The 18969-nt window shown below is 39.8% G+C and overlaps 1 protein-coding gene across 5 annotated transcripts in view; it reads right to left on the bottom strand.

Moving 5' to 3' along the window:
* The window catches only part of DMTF1 (cyclin D binding myb like transcription factor 1), a 28576-nt gene continuing 9607 nt past the window's right edge, over positions 1 to 18969 (bottom strand). For 4 of the 5 annotated variants that reach the window (XM_056482115.1, XM_056482113.1, XM_056482116.1 and 1 more), the window contains 12 exons: positions 17252 to 17328; positions 15673 to 15830; positions 14816 to 14848; positions 13584 to 13693; positions 12841 to 13069; positions 11108 to 11259; positions 9423 to 9638; positions 6936 to 7021; positions 6152 to 6310; positions 5034 to 5420; positions 1891 to 2038; positions 1 to 1348 (listed from right to left, as the gene is read on the bottom strand). In XM_056482115.1, coding sequence (XP_056338090.1) covers positions 1239 to 1348; positions 1891 to 2038; positions 5034 to 5420; positions 6152 to 6310; positions 6936 to 7021; positions 9423 to 9638; positions 11108 to 11259; positions 12841 to 13069; positions 13584 to 13693; positions 14816 to 14848; positions 15673 to 15830; positions 17252 to 17328 — 1865 coding nt within the window. In that variant the 3' untranslated portion in view covers positions 1 to 1238. The remainder of the gene's footprint in view (positions 1349 to 1890; positions 2039 to 5033; positions 5421 to 6151; positions 6311 to 6935; positions 7022 to 9422; positions 9639 to 11107; positions 11260 to 12840; positions 13070 to 13583; positions 13694 to 14815; positions 14849 to 15672; positions 15831 to 17251; positions 17329 to 18969) is intronic. The other variant, XM_056482117.1, reaches the window with a different exon arrangement.

Genomic DNA, 18969 nt, shown 5'->3' with positions numbered 1-18969 from the left:
TAAGACAAATACTCTTTATTTTGTTGAAACTGAATATACAATTATTTCTGTTCCCTAGGCAACCATTTAAAACTACAACTTATTTTTCACATTAACAAAACCACAGACTGAAAAAGACCAACTCTTGATTATGAAGAGCTAATTACAGAAATAAATAAAATAATTTATACAAGTCTTTAGTTTCTATAGCTTTTTCTCTTGATTCCTAGCTAACAGGCTGCTGTTCAGCCTAGTGTCTGTTTCAAACAATGCAGGAATTAATTGGCCTCCTTTGCCTCGGGGCCCTATATCCAGACTCTCACAGAGCTACTCCTCCAAGACTTTGCCACCTTCACACCACTCCTCATTTACTAACTTGCTGCAGAAATCGCATCTGGAAAGGTGGCTGGTAGTGTTAGGTAAACAGTGACAGAGACAAAAGTTCCAGCCTACTCACAACAACCTCCAAGAAATTCCAAGCTTGCCGGGGCAGGCTGGTGGGTCCCAGTAGCTTCCCTTTCTCATAGCCCTTCCCTTTTTATTCAGCTTGCTGTAGTGATGAGAGGGAAAAAAAAAAAAAATCAAGAAAAGATTTTCCACAAGTGATCTGTCAGAGCTCTGTCCATTGCCAGCAATGGACTCCTCAGGAACAGGCAAGTCCCAAAAGCTTCTGCCTTCTTCCTATGCCACAGACATACCAACAAGTCAGGTGAGATGGGAATACACACCACTGCTTCACGATGCTGCCCATGCTCCCTGAAGTCTTTGATGGAACTCACTCCTCCTGAAATGTAACAGTCTCCTTCTCCATGTATTACAAGAGTCAGTAAGTGCAAAAATCCTCACCCATTCTTCATGAAACCTGTGCAAACTTACACTTGCTGCGGCACTAAGAGGCTACAGTCCACAATCTTTGACTTCTGTCCAGCTTTCCATGTGTGCAGCTCAGCACATCAGCAGCAAGTCAGACGAGAACTGACTGGATGGATCCAAGCACTGTGAGCACTGCAACAGAAGCTCTTCAGAACACTGCAACACCCCAGTGAGATGTGGCACCTCAGGCCTTGGCTGGCAGCTCAGTCCTCCCTCCTGGGTGAGAGAAACACTAAGCAGAGAAAGTGCACTGCAGTCATCTCACACTGGAAGCTTCTGTTCAAACAGACAGACTGTGACTGCTTTCTTTGGAAATGTGGCACAGGGTTGTAACTAATTTCACAATGCAAACATGGTCAATAGAAAATGGACACCATTGCTGCTTCTCAGTGACAGCTCACTAAATCCTCAACATCCTTTGAATCTTCTGAGTCAGGACTGCCCAGCGATGAGCCAATAATGTGTGACCCATCTCCATGATGTTGTAGGATAGGATCTGTCAAGGGACAAAAAGCATTAGAACTATTGCTCTGCCATTATAAGAAGATATAAAATACAAACTCAGGAGATGGAAATGTAACCTGGAATTCTAACCAATTACAGGCAGTTGCTCAAACTAGGCAGTTTATAATTTCTAGTTTCACAGGATCAGAGAACAGCTGAGCTTGGAAGGGACCTCTGGAGATCCTCTAGTCCTACTCTTTTGCTAAAGATGGTTCAGCTAGAGCACGTTGCACAGGATCACATCCAGGTGGGTTTTGAGTATCTTTTGATAAGGTAAATGATGACCAATATGGATGGATATGGACACAACAGTGTGACTCGTGTTTGCATCTATCAGGTACTACACTATCAGTGCTGACCTTCTGATGGCTCCACAGGGAAAGCCTTCCTCTGGGGAGGAGGATTTGTTAGCTTACTTGAAGGTTCATAGCACTGATATGTAAAATTATATAAGAGAAAGCAAGGATCCATCAAGTGTTGTCTGCAGAGACTCAAAAGCTCTATACACAGATTTAAGGAAAGGGAGTGTCATACCTGTAAGAGTTGTCAAGGGCAAGACTGATTCACTATCTATATCATCTGTTGCCTGGATAAAACCATGGGAAGAAGGAACAATAAGCACAGTCTCATCGTCTATTGTAGGCTGATCAACTTGTTCTTCTATTGTTGGGGAACCCAGGTCCTGCACAACACAGAATAAGCCATGAGACTGCATTCCTGGTGGCATAAACAAAAACCTGCATTGCTCAGCCATACTGCACAGTAAGCAATACACTCTGGATTAATTTTATCTCATTAAATTGAAATGTCAGCACCTGAGATAGTTTATTTCAGCATTTACAGGGCACATTTCTTCTTAGAGCAGGCATCCAAAAAGATGAGAAGAATTTCACCCTGTTGAGCTATGGCGGAGAGGAAGGGAGATACTGCAAGGTGATGATAAAATGTTCTCTTGCAAGTCAAATATTATATCTGTAAAAAGGACTAATCAGGCTTTTCCACTACTTGCTGTCTAGATGTTCTGAGACTGAAGCATTCCCTTTGTAGCACTTACCTGCTCCACAAACCCAACAGCTTTACCTTAAGTTTCACAACTCCTGTTGTCAAGTTTTAACTGACACTGAACACAGAGCTCAAAAGAGCCACTTTATTTGCTGTGCCTTGCTTGGTCTGTCACTGGCTGGAGGTTGGCTCCAGAATTTTTTTTCTGAACCTCATGATACCAGAATATTAGCAAGACACTGATTCCTTCCAGGTATAAGTTGTCAATATCCTCTTTCTATTCCAGTCCTGCCATTGCTGCTGCCTCTTCCCTGGCTCCTGTGGTACTGGAATGGCAGCAGCACATCTGGCTGACTCAAGTGTCACAGCAAACTTCTGGTGCCACAAATGCAGTGTAAAGTCATCTCACACAGTACTGCCAGAATCAGCAGAGATACTCAGATTCCAGTTTTTGTGTGATACATGTGTAAGGTTTGTTCAAACTTCAGGAATCCCTGATGTAGAATGCTAGCAACTGCTGCTGACACAGGGAAGGTACCTGGGTTTATCACTGTTTTCAGAGGGAGCAGGAATTGCTGAGGAGAGGTTACAGCCCTCTATGTTTAAGAAAATCCTGATGTTTCTCCACCTTGCTTTTTCATAGAAAAACTTGTTTCCCTACATAACTCCAGTGTTTTTGCAAAGGCAGCTGCTTGAAAACCCCTTTCCTGATGCTGCTGAAGAGGAGCTGACAACCTGTGCTGCAGCTCAGTGAACTGCACCAGGTCCCATCCACAGGGGCACCATGTGCCTGACCTGCAGGAGCAGCTCTCAGCAGAGCACAGCTCTGCCCACCAGCAGCACTGGGCTGCAATGCCTGAAACTGGGAAGAGGAGGCGTGAAAAACTAAAGAAGCCATTGTGGCAAATGGGCACCTTTCCCAGGCAGAAATAATAAAACCCTGCAGCATGACTGCCTGCCTCCCACTACCCACCCACAGTGACAATACAATCCTGGCAAAGCTCATAAAAATAACACTGACTTAAAGACAACAAAATTTAGGCATGTTTTTCTAGAGTAACTTTTCACTGAGAATTACTCACAGACAGTTCACTATTTCCTAGAATTTAAGTACACGTCAAACTTGAATCTGACTTGAAGAGTAAGGCAAATTAGAATTACAAATTCAGTTTGCTTTTTTGTATAGAAGAAAAAGTTTAGTTTTACATTCTGCTAGCCATAAGCAATTTGTACAAAGTTAAATTAGGAACTAGGTTAATATTAGAAGTTTATTAATTCTACCTTGAGAAGCTGAAGTTTTAAAATAAAAGTAGAAAGCTGATGGTCTGCCTCAAATGTTGAAAATCTTACAATTATGACACAGAAGAGGAAAATGGAAGAATAATCCCTAGCTTCAGATGTACTCAGGATTCAGATACTTCTGTAGTAGCAAACTTGAGATGTTCAAAGATTCTCCCTTTTTTAAGAGCAGAATAGATATGTCTATTAGAAGCTTCTTCAAAGACCAAACCAAAGCACTTTAATGATGGATTTTCAAGGCTGACAAAGCAGAAATGCAGCTACTGTGGAGAACAGTGCTCTAAAAAACAGGGTATTTCACTCTAACTCATCTTTTCCCAAATTCCAACCTAATCAAACCTGTAAAGGAAGAGGAATTTTCTATCCACTAAAGAGTGTTATCTTCTTTTCAGCACCTCCATTTTCTGTGACTTAGTCATTTTCATAATTCTGGCAACTGAAAGATTGAGAAACTTAGTATAAACAATCTAAGTACCTGCAATTGTTTGGAAAAACTCATTTCTGCATTTCAGGTGTTGGAGATTAATAAATCTGAGGCCAGAGAGAGAAACAGCTTAATGCTTTAAATTCCCATTTAACAGATACTTGACTGGAGCAGTATATTCAACAGAAGTCCTCAAACTGAGGTACATCTTGAAGTATGTTATTAGACTCATAAAGCAAAACCTAAATACTCTAGCACAGCTCCCTTGCTCAATCTATCTATTGATGCAGGTGTGTTGGACAATTAAACAGCCCATTTTAAAGCAACAGAATCAAACAGGAATCACCTGAAGGCAACTGTTCAGTGCCACCAATGTTCCAGCTTTTCACTGCCACCATGCAGAAGTACCCTGAGTAGTGAAGCAACTCCACAGCTAGTGAGGTGTTCAGTGGTCCAGATGAACACAAATATAAGCCTCAGTATCAAATTAAATGCTGTTACTTTCATAGTCAACACACTAACAAAGCTCAAGGATAGGGGATCTCAGTAAGTAGAACTGTGATACAGAACCACAGAATTGTTTGGATGGAAAGGGACTCCTTGAAGATTGAAACTTGAAGATGGCTCAAAGCCCCATCCAATCTGGCCTTGAACACTTCCACAGATGAAGCAGCCCACAGCTTCTCTGGGCAACCTGTTCCAGTGCCTCACCACTCTCACAGAAAAGAATTTTCTCCTAATACTTCATCTAAACCTACATTCTTTTAGTTTGAATTGTCCCTTGTCCTGTCACTATATGCTCTTATGAATAGTCTCTCTCTCCATCTTTCTCCCTTCAGCACCAATATAAATGATATTTTAGATGAATAGCTTAACATAAAGGCCACAGATTCAATGAAATAATTCTCTATGCAGAAATGGGAAAAATATCAAGTATCATTCCCTCCCTTACCTCAGTAACGTAAGTGCTGGGTAAATCAGATTGAGAATCCTCATTCTGTTTCAGGCTAGCATCAGCAATCTCCTCCTCTGTTCTTACCATAACTCCATCCATCAGTTCTCTACTATTCCTGCTGCTAAATTTGGAAGCATCATCTTCATTGTAGGCTGACTGCTCTTCGTCACTCAGCTTGGACTGATGGATATCATGTGGGAAAGTATTTGCTCCTAGGGTGTCTGGAGGATCTGTCAGGTCAGCTGACTGAATGTCTGAATCCACAGTCAGTTCTGTCTGGGTGACAGAGGAGGAGATGTCTTCAGCAGCAACGGTGCGGATTATGACACTCGGCGTGTGGCACTGCACTGTGACGTTGTCACTTGTGTTTAACAAATGCTCTGGCTGTGAGCAGCATTTGCAAAAAAGAGACAAACAAAACCCCAAAAAAGGTCAGAGACTTTCCTGTAACTATCTACAAATCTTTCAAGCAAATACAAGCAAAAAGATTCCAACTGCTAAGTGTAGTTTAGAGGTTTATATATACAGCACAGCAGCCCAGATCATCTGTTGACCATTCCTGTTCCTAAAGGATAACTTTGTAAACTGAATATGTAGAATGAATATATGTAGACTGTCATGTGCTTTTTAAGTCACAAACAAAGTAAATACATAATAATATGAAAGAGGCAACAATTCAGGTGAGGACCACTGTAGATTCAAAAGGTCAGTGTTTTTTCGACTGAATTTTTCATCACTTTTGTGTTTCAACCTCCAGTTTTGCTTCCCCTTCCCTCCCTCTAACAAAAAACAATACTGGTCACTACTATCCAAATGTTGTGGACCAATATCTATTTGTGAGAGTAACAGAAAACATCACAAAGCAACAAGATCTGGTTTTGCTGGGGACCAAGCCACTAAATGGAGACAATCCTGTCCCGAACTTCCTCACTAAGTTAAGTTCTGAAGCAACCTGAGGTTGCTTTTTAAAAGCAATAGGCAAATCCCCAAACTCTCAGTCCTCAGGATTTTAAGCAAAGTAACATTGTTATGACTTAAGAAGTGCTTTGCAAGTTTAGCATGCTGTGCAGGGCCCTGTGTGACAATGTTGCCCTTCCCAGGGCCCAGACGCTCACAGATAAGGCGTGCACGATGATCTGCTCCGGGGAGGCTGGAGCAGCCGCGGCCGCCAGGGTCATGGTGGGACTCGTGGTCAGCGTCAAAGGGAGGCCTTGGCTCGAGCTTGTCTGCAGTAAGTAGGTACCTGGTGTCCCAGTTGGCTGCAGGTGGAAAGACTATAAAAAGAACACAGGTTTAATACCCAAACACACTGCCCAGGACATACTGGAGCACTTTGATTTACATGAATCAGCCTAACTGTAACTCCCCTGGAGAATCACCACACCAACCCAATCCCTTCTGCACTGCTGCACTGCACTCAAAAAGCAGAAAAAAACTCATCTGTAGCCTTAGGCTACCAAGGCAAGTATTAAGGGCAGGAGCCCAGCAGGTCTGTACTATGCTGTACAACAGCAGGTAAAAAAAGAATAAATTCAACTTACTTTTGCATTAAGATGGAAGAGAAACTGTGCTATAAATTACAGAACAATGGAACTGAGACAATCTTTACTTGCTGGGAGCTTTTTCTGTCTCATTTATGTCAGATTTCAACAATGAAAAAATCCAAACACAAAGAAAAACTTCATAGCATTAAAATAAATTTAAAGCATTTAACTATAATTCACAGTTTACTCAGCAGCTCTAATAGATTACACTTTCAGAAGTAAGTTTTAGTACTCTTCTTCTTTCTACTTGAAAACCTCCCTTTACTTTTTTTTTCTTTGAAATGCACAGTTTTATAGTCTACAAAGTAGCTGGGCTGAAAAGAAAAAACCACAGTAACAAACACCAGTTACTTACTGGAAGAATCTCAAAGGTCTGTAGTGTTCCACTGTTCAGTGTTATTGTCTCAGAGTCAACAGCAGCAGCAGGGGATTCGGTGGAGGCTGCAAAAGGAAGGGAAAAAAAAAAAGGAAAAGTATGTAAACCAGAATGTTCAGCCCTGCAGAGAGCATAACATACTATAATTAATACATGGCAGTGTCCTGTTAATTCCCCTAAGAGGAAAAAGGATTGGCTGCAATCCTAATGACAAGGTTCTCTAATTGGTACCCAAGATACAATACTATTTAAAGAGAGCATGCTACAATCCAAAAGAGCAAAAGAAAGTAAGTATGGGTTTAGCACACAGAGATAAAAGCAGACAAAGTTTCTGACATGATCTCATTGGTGTAATGATATCCTTTGGATCATGTACTGCTTGTTTTAAACCAGCGTCAGGCTTAATATTGTCATGTTTCCCACAGACCTCTTTTTCTGGTTTTGTATTTTTAATATTTTCTGCCCTCCACAGTATGTCCACTGCTGCTGAAAGACCAGATGCTTTCCAGGATATCTGCCTATCTCGTATGTTATGACTGCAGTGTATAAAAGTTGTAAGTATTCTTACTACAACTATGTAATTATTTACACAATTAGCTCCACCAATTCTAAAAGTGGAGATAAGAAGAAAAGCATTGAAAACAGTTGATGTACCAGGTATTCTAAGATCCCCAGGGCCAAACAACTTGTACTCAAAAGTTTGTAACTATAATTAAGATTTCCACTTACTCTTAAAAAAAAAAATAAAAAAAATCACAAGTTCCAGGAAGCTGAAACTGCCTGGGGCTTTCCAGTAATTTCCTAAATACCAAAAGGGGAAAAGATCCACAGGATGATAACAGTGACCCAAGCACTGGAAACTTTGCCATCTCAGACTCTGTGGCTGCAAAATACAGTAATTTAGGTCTCTTAAGAAGATAAAAGCTCAATTTTTGAAGCTTTTATTGTTGTAGTGGCATGTTCAAGGTTTCCTGCTGCAGATTTCCTGGTACTGAGTAGCAGGGAGCTGTAAAGCATGGCCTTTCAGTCACCCAGCCAGAATTCTCATTAAACCTCAGGAACTGCCCCTTTGAAACCCTGAACCTTCCACCAAATGCAGCTGAAAGTGCCTATTAGGTTCAGCTCTCTTGGGATTGTGAAACACAATATAAAATTCACTGTGATTACACAACCAGAAATTCTTCAGAAAAGCAGACTAAAATGGGGGAAAAGGCTTGTTAGGCAGACATGGGCAAGTGAAGTCACAAAATAACCATTACAGGATTCATTTCAGGAAGGATTAAAGGTTCCAGGATCCCAGCCCATCTTTGATCTGCTCATCAAAACCCATCAACTTAGATCAAATTTCAGTCAGTCTGAGAATATTGACATACTATGACAGACCAAAAGTTCTTGGCTTGGTGTCACCTGTCATTCTAATTAGAAAATAAACCACAAAATGAAAATAGCACTTAATAAATAGATTAAGATAGACTGACCTTACAAAATTATAATCAGAATATTGTTTGCCAAATGCCTGTTCAGGCATAGTCTGAAGAGTCAGTTTGTATACTGATCAACTCAGCTCAGTTGGTCAAAGAAGGGTGCTAATAATGCCAGGGCTATGGGTCCAACCCCTTGTGCAGGCCATTCATTAAAGAGCTAGGACTCGATGACCCATCTGCATCCCTTCCAACTCAGAATACTCTGTAATTAATTTGGTAATCAGCAAGATCAAAGCACCAAATTTTCCTAATAAAATTTACAAATGACAAATGGTGCAAAACATACAGTGCAGATAACAGACTGCATGTGACTGGAGTTACTTTTTAAGAACTACATGCAGAGTAGACCTAGTAATCAATGATAATTGATGGCCATGAACAAAGTTCATCCTTAAGAGTATATGGGAAACATCAACTTAAAAAAACACAGTAGTTTAGCAGAACACTGGCTGAATATTGGTGTGACTTAGCAGCTAACGCTTTCCAATTGTTTGTGCCTAGAAATACCTGCATAATAAAGGACTAGAAAAAAACACTTACACATTCTCTTCAGTGCCCTGCATCAGAACTTAGGGACAGCAGTCTGTGTAATTTAAAAAGGAGAACTTGTACATGACGTTCATTGTTCTGCACAAGAGTGACCAAGAACAACTTCAGAAATAAACATACATATTTTATCTTCATTAAGAGGTTTGTGCACCAAAAGCTTTTTAAAGAATAGGTTATGTGGCAAACTCTGGTGTGCTCACACAGACACCTACAACACCTGTGCCCAGATGCTCCAATTGTAGCCTCTTGGAACTATGTCACAGCAGTATCTACATTTGCCTAACAAAGTTAGAAACAGGTACACAGAACACAGAAATGTTTCATCTGAAGTTGGCATGACCAATACAACTCCTTAAGACATGCTCACTTCTCCTTCACTACTTAGCACAAGCAGGCTTCATGCTCTGTGTGAGTGGTTTGTTTCAGTACTTACAGACATGGGTGATCTGCACTGGGATCTGCAGAGCTGCCATGGGGCTGGGGGCACTGCCTGTGCTCTCCTCCAAGCGAGCCACCCGGATCTGCACGTGCTGCACCCCCGAGCTGGAGTTAGTGTTTGCTAAGCCACTGCCACATTTGTTCTCTGGAAGCTGGTGCCCTGGATTGTTTTTCTGGTTCTCATGGAGCTGTTTAAGACCCTTTATCAGCACTGAGAGAAAAAACACTCATGCTAAAGTAGGTTGAAGAAGCACATTTGAAATGCTGCAGTTGGTGATTTACCAAAGATGAAGAGAAAAACAAAATCCTACAGAATCTGGAACTTAAGCAATCTCCAGAGATGTAGAAACTAGAAATTTAGCACATACATAGACCATTTATAGCCAACTACAACAGTGAACTAGATTTCTTTATGGAACCCAGGCATTTCATGATGCTTGATGGAAAAAAAGAACACAGAGCCCATCAAATTTTGGAACTCTCTAAAGCGATGCACGGTATATCTCTAAGCTACAATCAAGTGCCAGTATCACTAGCTGTGTAATGCTGCTACCAGAAGTAAATCCTCCAGTCTTCTACCACAGGGAAGCAGATTTGTTCAAGAGCTTGATAGAAATGTCACTGAAAATAGGGACCAAGAGAGAATGAATCCCAAGTGGTTATATTATAATTCTTCACCTTGTGGATGAGGAGACCCATTGCTCCAACAGAACCACCCACCTTTCCTCTCTATGATTGCTTTGGCCCTTCTGGGGAAGCAGCTGACATAACAGCAGATTACAAAACCTGAGGCCTCAGCTTTTCTAGCATTCATTACAGCCAACTGCCTAAACATCTCCCCTTTGTGAGGGAAAGGAGTGCAGAGTCTGTTGATTCAGTGCTGCATTTATCTTACTAATTATTTGATGCAACAACTGCCTATTAATGTGTGGCAACAGGGGCTCTCCTCCCAGCTGCAGTCTCGAGGCAGAACTAATATATAACCACACTGTCAACCACAGCACAAGTGTGCATTAAATCACATCTTTCATTAATTATGACATGACTAATCACTCTTATTTTTTTCCTCTCCCCAAGTCAGACAAAGGGAGGTCTGAAGGTCACAGACACCCCTTTGGCTTAGGCACTAGTTTCTCCAAGCCAAAATGGGAAAATGGTATGAAATATATTTGAGAGAGCTTTATACTCCTGATTCCTCCCCTTCTCCTCACTGCAGCTAGCTTAGTAATCTACCTTCTGTCTACAGCTAAGGCTCAGCACCTGACAGAGATTACATTGTAACATCATAAAGGCAACACATCTAACCCGAGGCCATAGTTAGGCTGCAGACACATATCCTCTTCCACCTGAAGAGGTCACTGCCCCCCATACCAAAGATCAGCATCACCTGAGATCTGCCAGCTGAGCTGCTTATATACATTCTCTCACTTTAGCCAAAGCAAGAAGGGATGGCAAAGTCTGTCTAGTTGTACACATCAGCTTGGCCTATTTGACTGAAACACTTAAGGATTGCTTGTAGGAGCAATTCAGCCAGCAGATCCAAGGGGCAAGTAACTTCCTGCAAAGGAGCAATGTGCTCTTTGGCCAGCAATTCTGTAAGCAAAGAACAAAATGCAGCCTTATTCCTTTGCCTTATGTAAAAAGAGCTTTCAGAAGAGAAGTGTGCAAGTAGTACATTACCAGGGAATGAAACATCCTTGTGGTTTGCAATCTGTCTTTTAATAGTCCACCATTTACTCCGAAGCCACTGTGGGGAGCGGACACTGCTCCATCCTTCAGCCAGTAAATCCCAGTTGATGTCATTTTCATCAGAAACTTCAAGTTCCGCTATCCTGGCAGGACACAGAAAACACGGACCTGTCAGAAGCTGCCCTGCAGAGCGGCAGGGGCGTGGCACATGTCCGGCCGTGTCACAGTAACAGCGCAGAACCACATGCTAGTGAACAGCCCACCAGAGCTCAGGAATCGACAGGCTTCCAAGGCTCCACGCTGCCAGAGGTCAAGCAGAATCATAAACACAGAAGATGGACTAGACCTGTTAAGTGATCCAGTCCATCTCCTTGCCATGCAGGATTATTCTCCTTATTTATTTATACATTAGGTCTTAGATCGGATTATCGTGAAGCATTCCAAGTGGTGGTATTTGCATCTTTTCTTTTCGAAAAAACATTCTCCAAACATATCTCCAAGGCAGGAAATATTCCTGAGATTCACTCTGAACATTCACTTAATTAATTTCATGTTATGATATTTACTTGTTTTCTTCTAAGTAACAACCATCCGTCCTTAACACGGATTTTTGCCTTCTCTCAGATGCTTCTTAGCCAAAGTAGATGAAGTTAGCTACAGCATTAAACACTTTCTCATAAGTCAATCCCACCAGGATTGGGCTCTCCAGATAAGGGACAGTCTTCTCTACCAGAATCTGTTTGAAATCACTAAAAATCTCTGAATTTCCCTTATCTGTACATGGAGCATATGAAAGAGAGGTGAAAATATTTTTGTGGAAGTTAAGAAAAGTCCTCTTCACAAACAAAGCAAGAGCACTCTTGCTAGCTAAAGAAAGAAAAAAGTAAAAATGAAAAAAAATTACCAAAACCAACCCTGTAGGATGAGTAAAGTACATTTGGACAGAACAAACCAGAAATACTAAGAAATATACCCAGCATATTCTGAAATGTGGAATCAGGCTCCTCATTTTGAGTTTAATGTCAAATGGCTTAATATCAAATTTGTTAATACTACTTTGTAAGTAATCCTTTAATTCCCTCGATGGGCTTTTCATTCCCACCCAACCATAAAAATCCACTGGCTAAAAAGCCTGAGTTAAAGGCAGGTAAAATGGGAGCAGGACTGGAGAGAGCAAAAGATTTCCAAAGTCACTACCAGGTTGCCAGTTCAAATGTAGTCAGAGATGCTGATATCCAATCAGTGTTTGTTGGCCTACATGAAATTAATTTGCAGTCTCAGTTTAGCTCTTTGTAGACAAGATGTCCACATCACAGAAACCACCACCACACTTGACCCTTGTTGGTCATCTCAGCAGAGAGGCCAAGGACTGAACGGGCAGGGAGACTGAGCTACCCTCCAGTTAAGGGTTAAAGCGCATCGGTGGGGCAACGTGTGGGAAGCTTGCACGGTTTGCTGCCTGTGCTGTACCTTTTCTGTGGAATAAAGAAGACTTCAGTCTCCAGGGTTTTCAATCTGACACCTTTCACGAACACTAACATTCACTAAAAAAACAAAAAACAAAAAATACGTTCAATAATAAATCTCTGGGAACTGTAAACACAGCAGTGATTTTTGGAAGGTTCTAGAATTTTCAGTGTCTAGGAAACCAGCAAAATGGACCCCAATGGAATCCCGCTAGCAACACGTATTACAAACCTTTAAAAGTAACTCAAATAACGAACCTCAAGATCAGGTTTATTTCATCCTCCTTGGTCCACTCGGTGCCCCCACTTTGTTTCCAGTTGAGATAGTTGAGCCATTTGGAGCGGCACTGCTTCTCCGAGCGCGTCCCGACCCGTTCTGCCACAGCAGCCCACGACACACCTTGGGTGACAATGTCACCTGGCTCTGTGCTTGTCAGCTCATGCACTACTTCTGCCAGTCTTTTTTCTTCTTTCTCTGTCCACTTTCCTGAAAGAGAGAGAAGTCCTCCAACTTAAGTGTGTTCTGATCTGTAGCATGCCAGCAGACATTTAATTTCCATGGCCAACACCTTATTCCAGATGCAAATATTAACTCATGAAGATGTAACTGTTCTTAATTACTAACAATTTATATTCTATCCATTCTCGATTAACAAATCAACAATTCCATTGTTTTGCTGCTGAATTTCTCTTTTCTCGTCCTCTCACAGAGGAATAAGGCCACACAGAACTTGTCCAAATACTGAGCAAACTGATCCAAGCTATCTGAACTGTATTAGCTGGACTGAATTAACCATTCAACAATTAAGTGGACATTACTCACATGACTGAATTTTCCTTTATACTTGAATAAATACATTACAAAATAAACAGTACTTTACTCCTGAAGTGCATTGGTCTCTCTCTTGACACCAAACACACAGCGTAAATTTATAATCATTAAACACAGGGGACAGAATTTTAACCAGGATATCCATTTCTGACACCAGCATTTACCTCACCTGTGTTGCAGGTATCCTTCATCAGCCTACATCGATCCTTTACAGATGAAGCACTTCTCCCCAGGGCAGCTCCTATTGTGGCCCAATCATTACCATGCTTCACTCTCAGCCTAAAGAGAAATGTGCTCATTAGCACCACATCCAGTTAGGAAATTACCAAAATATCAAATATTCTCTAATAAAACAGGATGAATGTGCAGTTTACAGGCTTAAAGAGAGAATGGGGAAATCACTTTGCTACTTTATTATTAATATTTTCTGCTACTTTTTCCTATGTGTTTCTAGAAGCCCTTTGGACCAGCTAAGCCACAAGACACTTATAAAATGCATAATATCTGTCTTACAGGAAGATTGTGAGGCTTAATGAGTGTGTTAAACACAATATGGATGTTTAGATAAACAGCTGATTTCCATTCTGTACAGGTTCCTCAATGATTTTCAGGTGGCATAGAGAGCACTTGAAAAATTTAAATAATGCCTGATGAAAACCCAGGCATCCTACAATTTAAATTAAGCAAAACACTGCATAATCACATCATCATTTTAGCAATCATCTTCCTCCTTCTCATGACAGCAGGTTGCTTAAAATGTTGATTCATGACTAATTCTGACACATCTGGAACCACAGGCACCTTGTGAACAAACCAGCTCAATAGATCCAAACAGATCCATTAATGAAATGCAATATTCTCCCTCCCTTCCTTCAGTCCAACAGTTTCTTCCAACTGCTCAACCCCAGAAATGTGCAGGAGGGGATAAAGTCTGCAGCCCCATCTCTTTGATCTATCAGGTTCATACTCAAAATTAGGCTTCTTGAGCTGTATTTATAATTTATCTGTAATGCTTCCTAGGGGAGCTCTTTCTCTTGACCTACCACTTCCTTTAGGAATAACCTTTGTTCAGATTTCGTAAAGAAAAGGAACTTCTGTTTCTCATAACCACAAATATTGACTGTGCTTATAAAAATCTGAATCATTCCTAGTTACAACAGAATCCTTGCTTTAGAACTTTGTTGCATATTGTTAAGTCCCAAACACACATTACAAAAAAAATTTAAAAGTCCATATGCAGTTTCATTCTTCTTTAGATAGAAACCACTATATTTGGATAATGTTGGAGCAGTCAAATTTATCTGTAACTCTTCAGAGATTTCATATAAAGAAACTATTAAAAATTGATCAAGCTACTAAATATAAACAAGGAAGAGTGACTTTGTTCATAAGGTAACTTACTCTTTAAGCTTTTCAATTTCCTCAGGAGTATACCTAAGCAACAAGTAAATAAAAAGATATTATTTTAAACAGAAAGCATACAGAATAAATATTTTTATTTTACCAACCACACAGCACACATTTAGTTACAACAAGAGATTAAGGAATTTCAGCTGTAACAAACAATGTGACAGAATACTTTGGAAGAATGTGAGGAATAAATGCCATTTTCCACATTAGTGCATTTCAAACGTTAACTGGTATAAGATTCCTCTCATTTGTCAGAAAAATTCCTCATTCTACATGATCTTACTCTATGAACAGAATTAGAATTTTCTGCATTCATCTTTCAAATAAACAGCTTCTTCCTTAATGTCCCACTTCACCATCACCATAAAGATGATTTTCCATCAAAAAAGTATATCAGCATTGGGAAGATATATTTAATTTTCTACTACCTTCCAAAACTAAAATATAATATTCTTTCTGGATGGCACCAGATCACTGCTTTAAAGAATGGCAAGCAAGGGCATAAGGGGTGAAGATCAATTATTTTCAGATCACAGCTCAAGAAAAAGTTACATCTCAGCAGATCCAAGCTTGTGTCCAAGTCCTCTCATCATATCACAATCTGTTTGTGATTCACCTTTGTTTTGGGTTGTTTGTTTGTTTTTTAAAGCTATCATTGAATACCACCAATTGAACACATCGATTGAACTATGGTCAAGGAAAATCTATCAGAATTGAGCAGAGGTGACATATTAGCAAGATCTAGGTCTGTTTGGCTAAAATTTTCTGTCTCACATAGAACATGTCAAGAATAAATACATGACCCTACTCATACCAATAAAACCATGCAGCATTAGAGGGTTTCATACTTTCCAACATGGTTTCTGTCATCATACATGCGAAGAACTCTTCTATAGACAGCAAAGAGAGGCCGATTCAGACCCCAAGCTATTGTCCTGTAGAAATCTTTTCTTTCATCTTTTGACATTTCAAATATAATTTCAGTGGCATCTTTTATTCCACGGGCCTAGAACAAAGCATTTAAAAAAAAACAAAAACAAAAACAAAAACCACAAACAAAACACCTTAGACAAAGTCTCCTAGGAATCAAGAAGCAGAACACAAGAACTGAAGCCATTATGCAACTTTCTGTGTATCACAAATACTACAGTCCAAAAGTAAAACTGAGTATTTATGGATTAGCTCCCTCAAATACATACCCTTGAACACTAGGTTTTGCTGTTTTGGGCTTTTTTATGTTGGAGTCCAGGGAGACACAGAAATTCTAGCATCTACTCACATATAATAAAAAAAACCCTGTCCAATGTATATTTTAAGGTCAAAAATTGAACCACCATATAGAACATAATGGAATATGCACTGTGGTGGAATTAGTCTGGAGCCCTACAAGGGAATGTTGTCAAACAGTGCTATATTGACTTATTACATAATTTTAGATATTCCTTATGCAAAACCTATTTCTTTCAATTGAACTACTCCTTTTGTTCTGATGGAAACTCAAATAAATTAAATACAAAAACACTGCAATGAAATGTAACAGTAAAGCTTAACTGCAGCTTAAACTAAGAATCACTGTATTTCAATTATTCAAAGCAGTACAAGAAAGCAGATAAATGGGAAAAGAATGAATCAAATGATTTATCAGTAACTCAGAAAAATTATTTAGCTAGCTACACTAGATTTAAAATGGAATATCACCCATGAATGATTTTGTGGCAGAAACTCTAATATGTGTGTGGGCAGACACACTCTCTTCATCTAATGCTGTGGATTTTTATCCCAATGAATACTAAATTCAGGGCTTTTTTAAACCACAAGTGAAGGATGGTGAAACTGTAATATCCAGGCTATATATTCTCAGTTGTAAGGGCTCAGCTCAAATATTCTCAGCTGCAAGCCTACCACAAATATGACTTATGGGCAATTATCACCCTCAGCATGTTCACCACATGCCCATTTACACTGAACTCTGACCCAAATAATTTAAGGGAAAGAAAGCAGACACAGGCATCCTGCTAGTGTAGTACACAATCACAGACTTGGCACCAAGGACATCTGGAAATTGTACTCAGTGCTCAGTATGGAAAATTATCTCTACTGCTAGTGCAATTTTTTTCCACCATCTTCAACAAAGGATTTATGAGTCCTCAATGAATAGTCAGAGATTTAACCATGTCAAATGTCATGTCAGGATGCTCAAAAAGGGCTATATCCAATAAAAAAATTAAAAGCAATGTTATATTCAGTATTACTTAAATCCTGTCTATGAATAAAATTTTCTTATGTATTTCATATGGGTAATGATCATTCCTACAACAAATCAATTTGAATCACTTATTGTGAGTTCTGGGAAGTACTAAAGAAAGCTGGTTTCTATCAGGAACTGCATCACCACATCAACGAGCAAGGGACATACTCTAAACATACCTTTAAATAACGCTCAATGTTACTCATCAAAATGTCAATTTCTTCCTTCGACCACATCCCTTGCTTCCACTTATGGCCTGAAAACAGAAATGACACCTAACTACTGAAGTGAAGGCCAGAAAAACAGCAAGAACAGAAGTATATGAAAACATGACCCATACTGCAATTAACAAGGAAAAGAGTAATTTTAGCCACTAAAATGTAACAAGCATTCATTTTAAACAGATGTTATTTCATAACTGACAGTAACTACCAACTAATATTTAAATAATGTGAGTCAGACTCCTCTTCAAAAACATCCCATTTTTAAAAACAGAACATGAACTCCTCTATGTGCTGTCAAGTCACATTTTCAGGCTTTCTCTTCAGCTGCAACTAGAAAATTTCTGTCTTTTAACTGACAGCTGAAATTTCTATGCACTCAAAATTATTCCAGAAGCTGGAACTTAAAATATGACTCAGAAGATTACCTGAGGAATTGGCAAAAGGTGGGGTTCTCTTGCATGCCTTAACACTCCTGAACATGAGAGTAGTGCCACCTACTGTGAGTGCTTTTCATAGAGGTAAGTGCTCCATTAAGCCTTTTTTGACAAGCTGGTCCCCATCTCTCTCCTTCTTTTGCATTTGGAGTAATGCTCAGGGGTCACAGTCAACATAAAACCTTGTGGTGGGTCTTTTACTTCTCCAAATAAAAGTGGCAAACCAATAGAAACAAGTAATGTTTCCTCTCTGCCTATGCCTTTGGTAATCACAATGCCAGCTAAGTTTTAAAAGCAAACCCAACCAACTTTATTCAAAGAGAAAATTTCAAACCTGTAGTCTAACAGTAAATCATTATAACATTCCTACTTTAAATTATCCTTTTTTCCCCTTATGGTCATACCATACTTTTAATTAACCTTATGCTGGTGTGACCCAGTTTACATACTGGTGTGTGCTGGCTACCTGCCCACCTCTGCTCAGAAAAATCAGGGTACTTCCTTCTCAGCCTGCTAATTACCAGAGCTGAGAGACAGAACTGTTTACTCAAATCCAATTATAATGAAAAGTACAGACATTATTACTAATTCCATTGGAGCTGGTGAGAGAGTACTCTTTCCCTGTGCCCCATAGCTTCAACCTCTTCTACAGTTACAGAAAATAATGTATTCCTGTAACTGGGATTCACACAGGTCCAAGCCTCTGAACTGACTTAATGGGACACTGCTACTCTTTATATTGAATAACCTCTAATACCAAACTATTTTAGGAAAGGACATATATTCTGCACTTCACATGTTTGCATATTCATACTCAAGATTATAATAACCTGTCCACAGGTCTGGGAAGAAAACATTATCAAGTGGATACTGCTAAAAAATGGTAAGTTCAGGTAACACATGCCAAACTCTAAGCTACTGTAAAAGAAGACACACACTGGCATTCCTCCACAGCTGATCTCTGTGACAAACCACAAAGCTTAAAAGGAAAGTTCAGCCACTAGAGATTCTCAAATATTTTTTCCTGGCATATTTTGTTAGAAATATCATCCTCAAGTTATTAATCTCTTAACTGGAATCATCAGATCGAGTGCCTTCTTTTGACCAGCTGACAAAGCTGTGTCTCTTCTTAAAGGTTTCTAACAAAAAAGGGAGTTGCTTTGAACTGACTGGAAAAAAAAACAACTTTCCTCTAGAAAAAGTCAAAGTAAGACAAACAGTAGAGGGGCTGAGGAAACC

The sequence above is a fragment of the Oenanthe melanoleuca genome, chromosome 1A, assembly GCF_029582105.1.
Source record: "Oenanthe melanoleuca isolate GR-GAL-2019-014 chromosome 1A, OMel1.0, whole genome shotgun sequence".
NCBI lineage: Eukaryota > Metazoa > Chordata > Aves > Passeriformes > Muscicapidae > Oenanthe > Oenanthe melanoleuca.
This window is presented reverse-complemented; position numbering and strand designations above follow the sequence as displayed.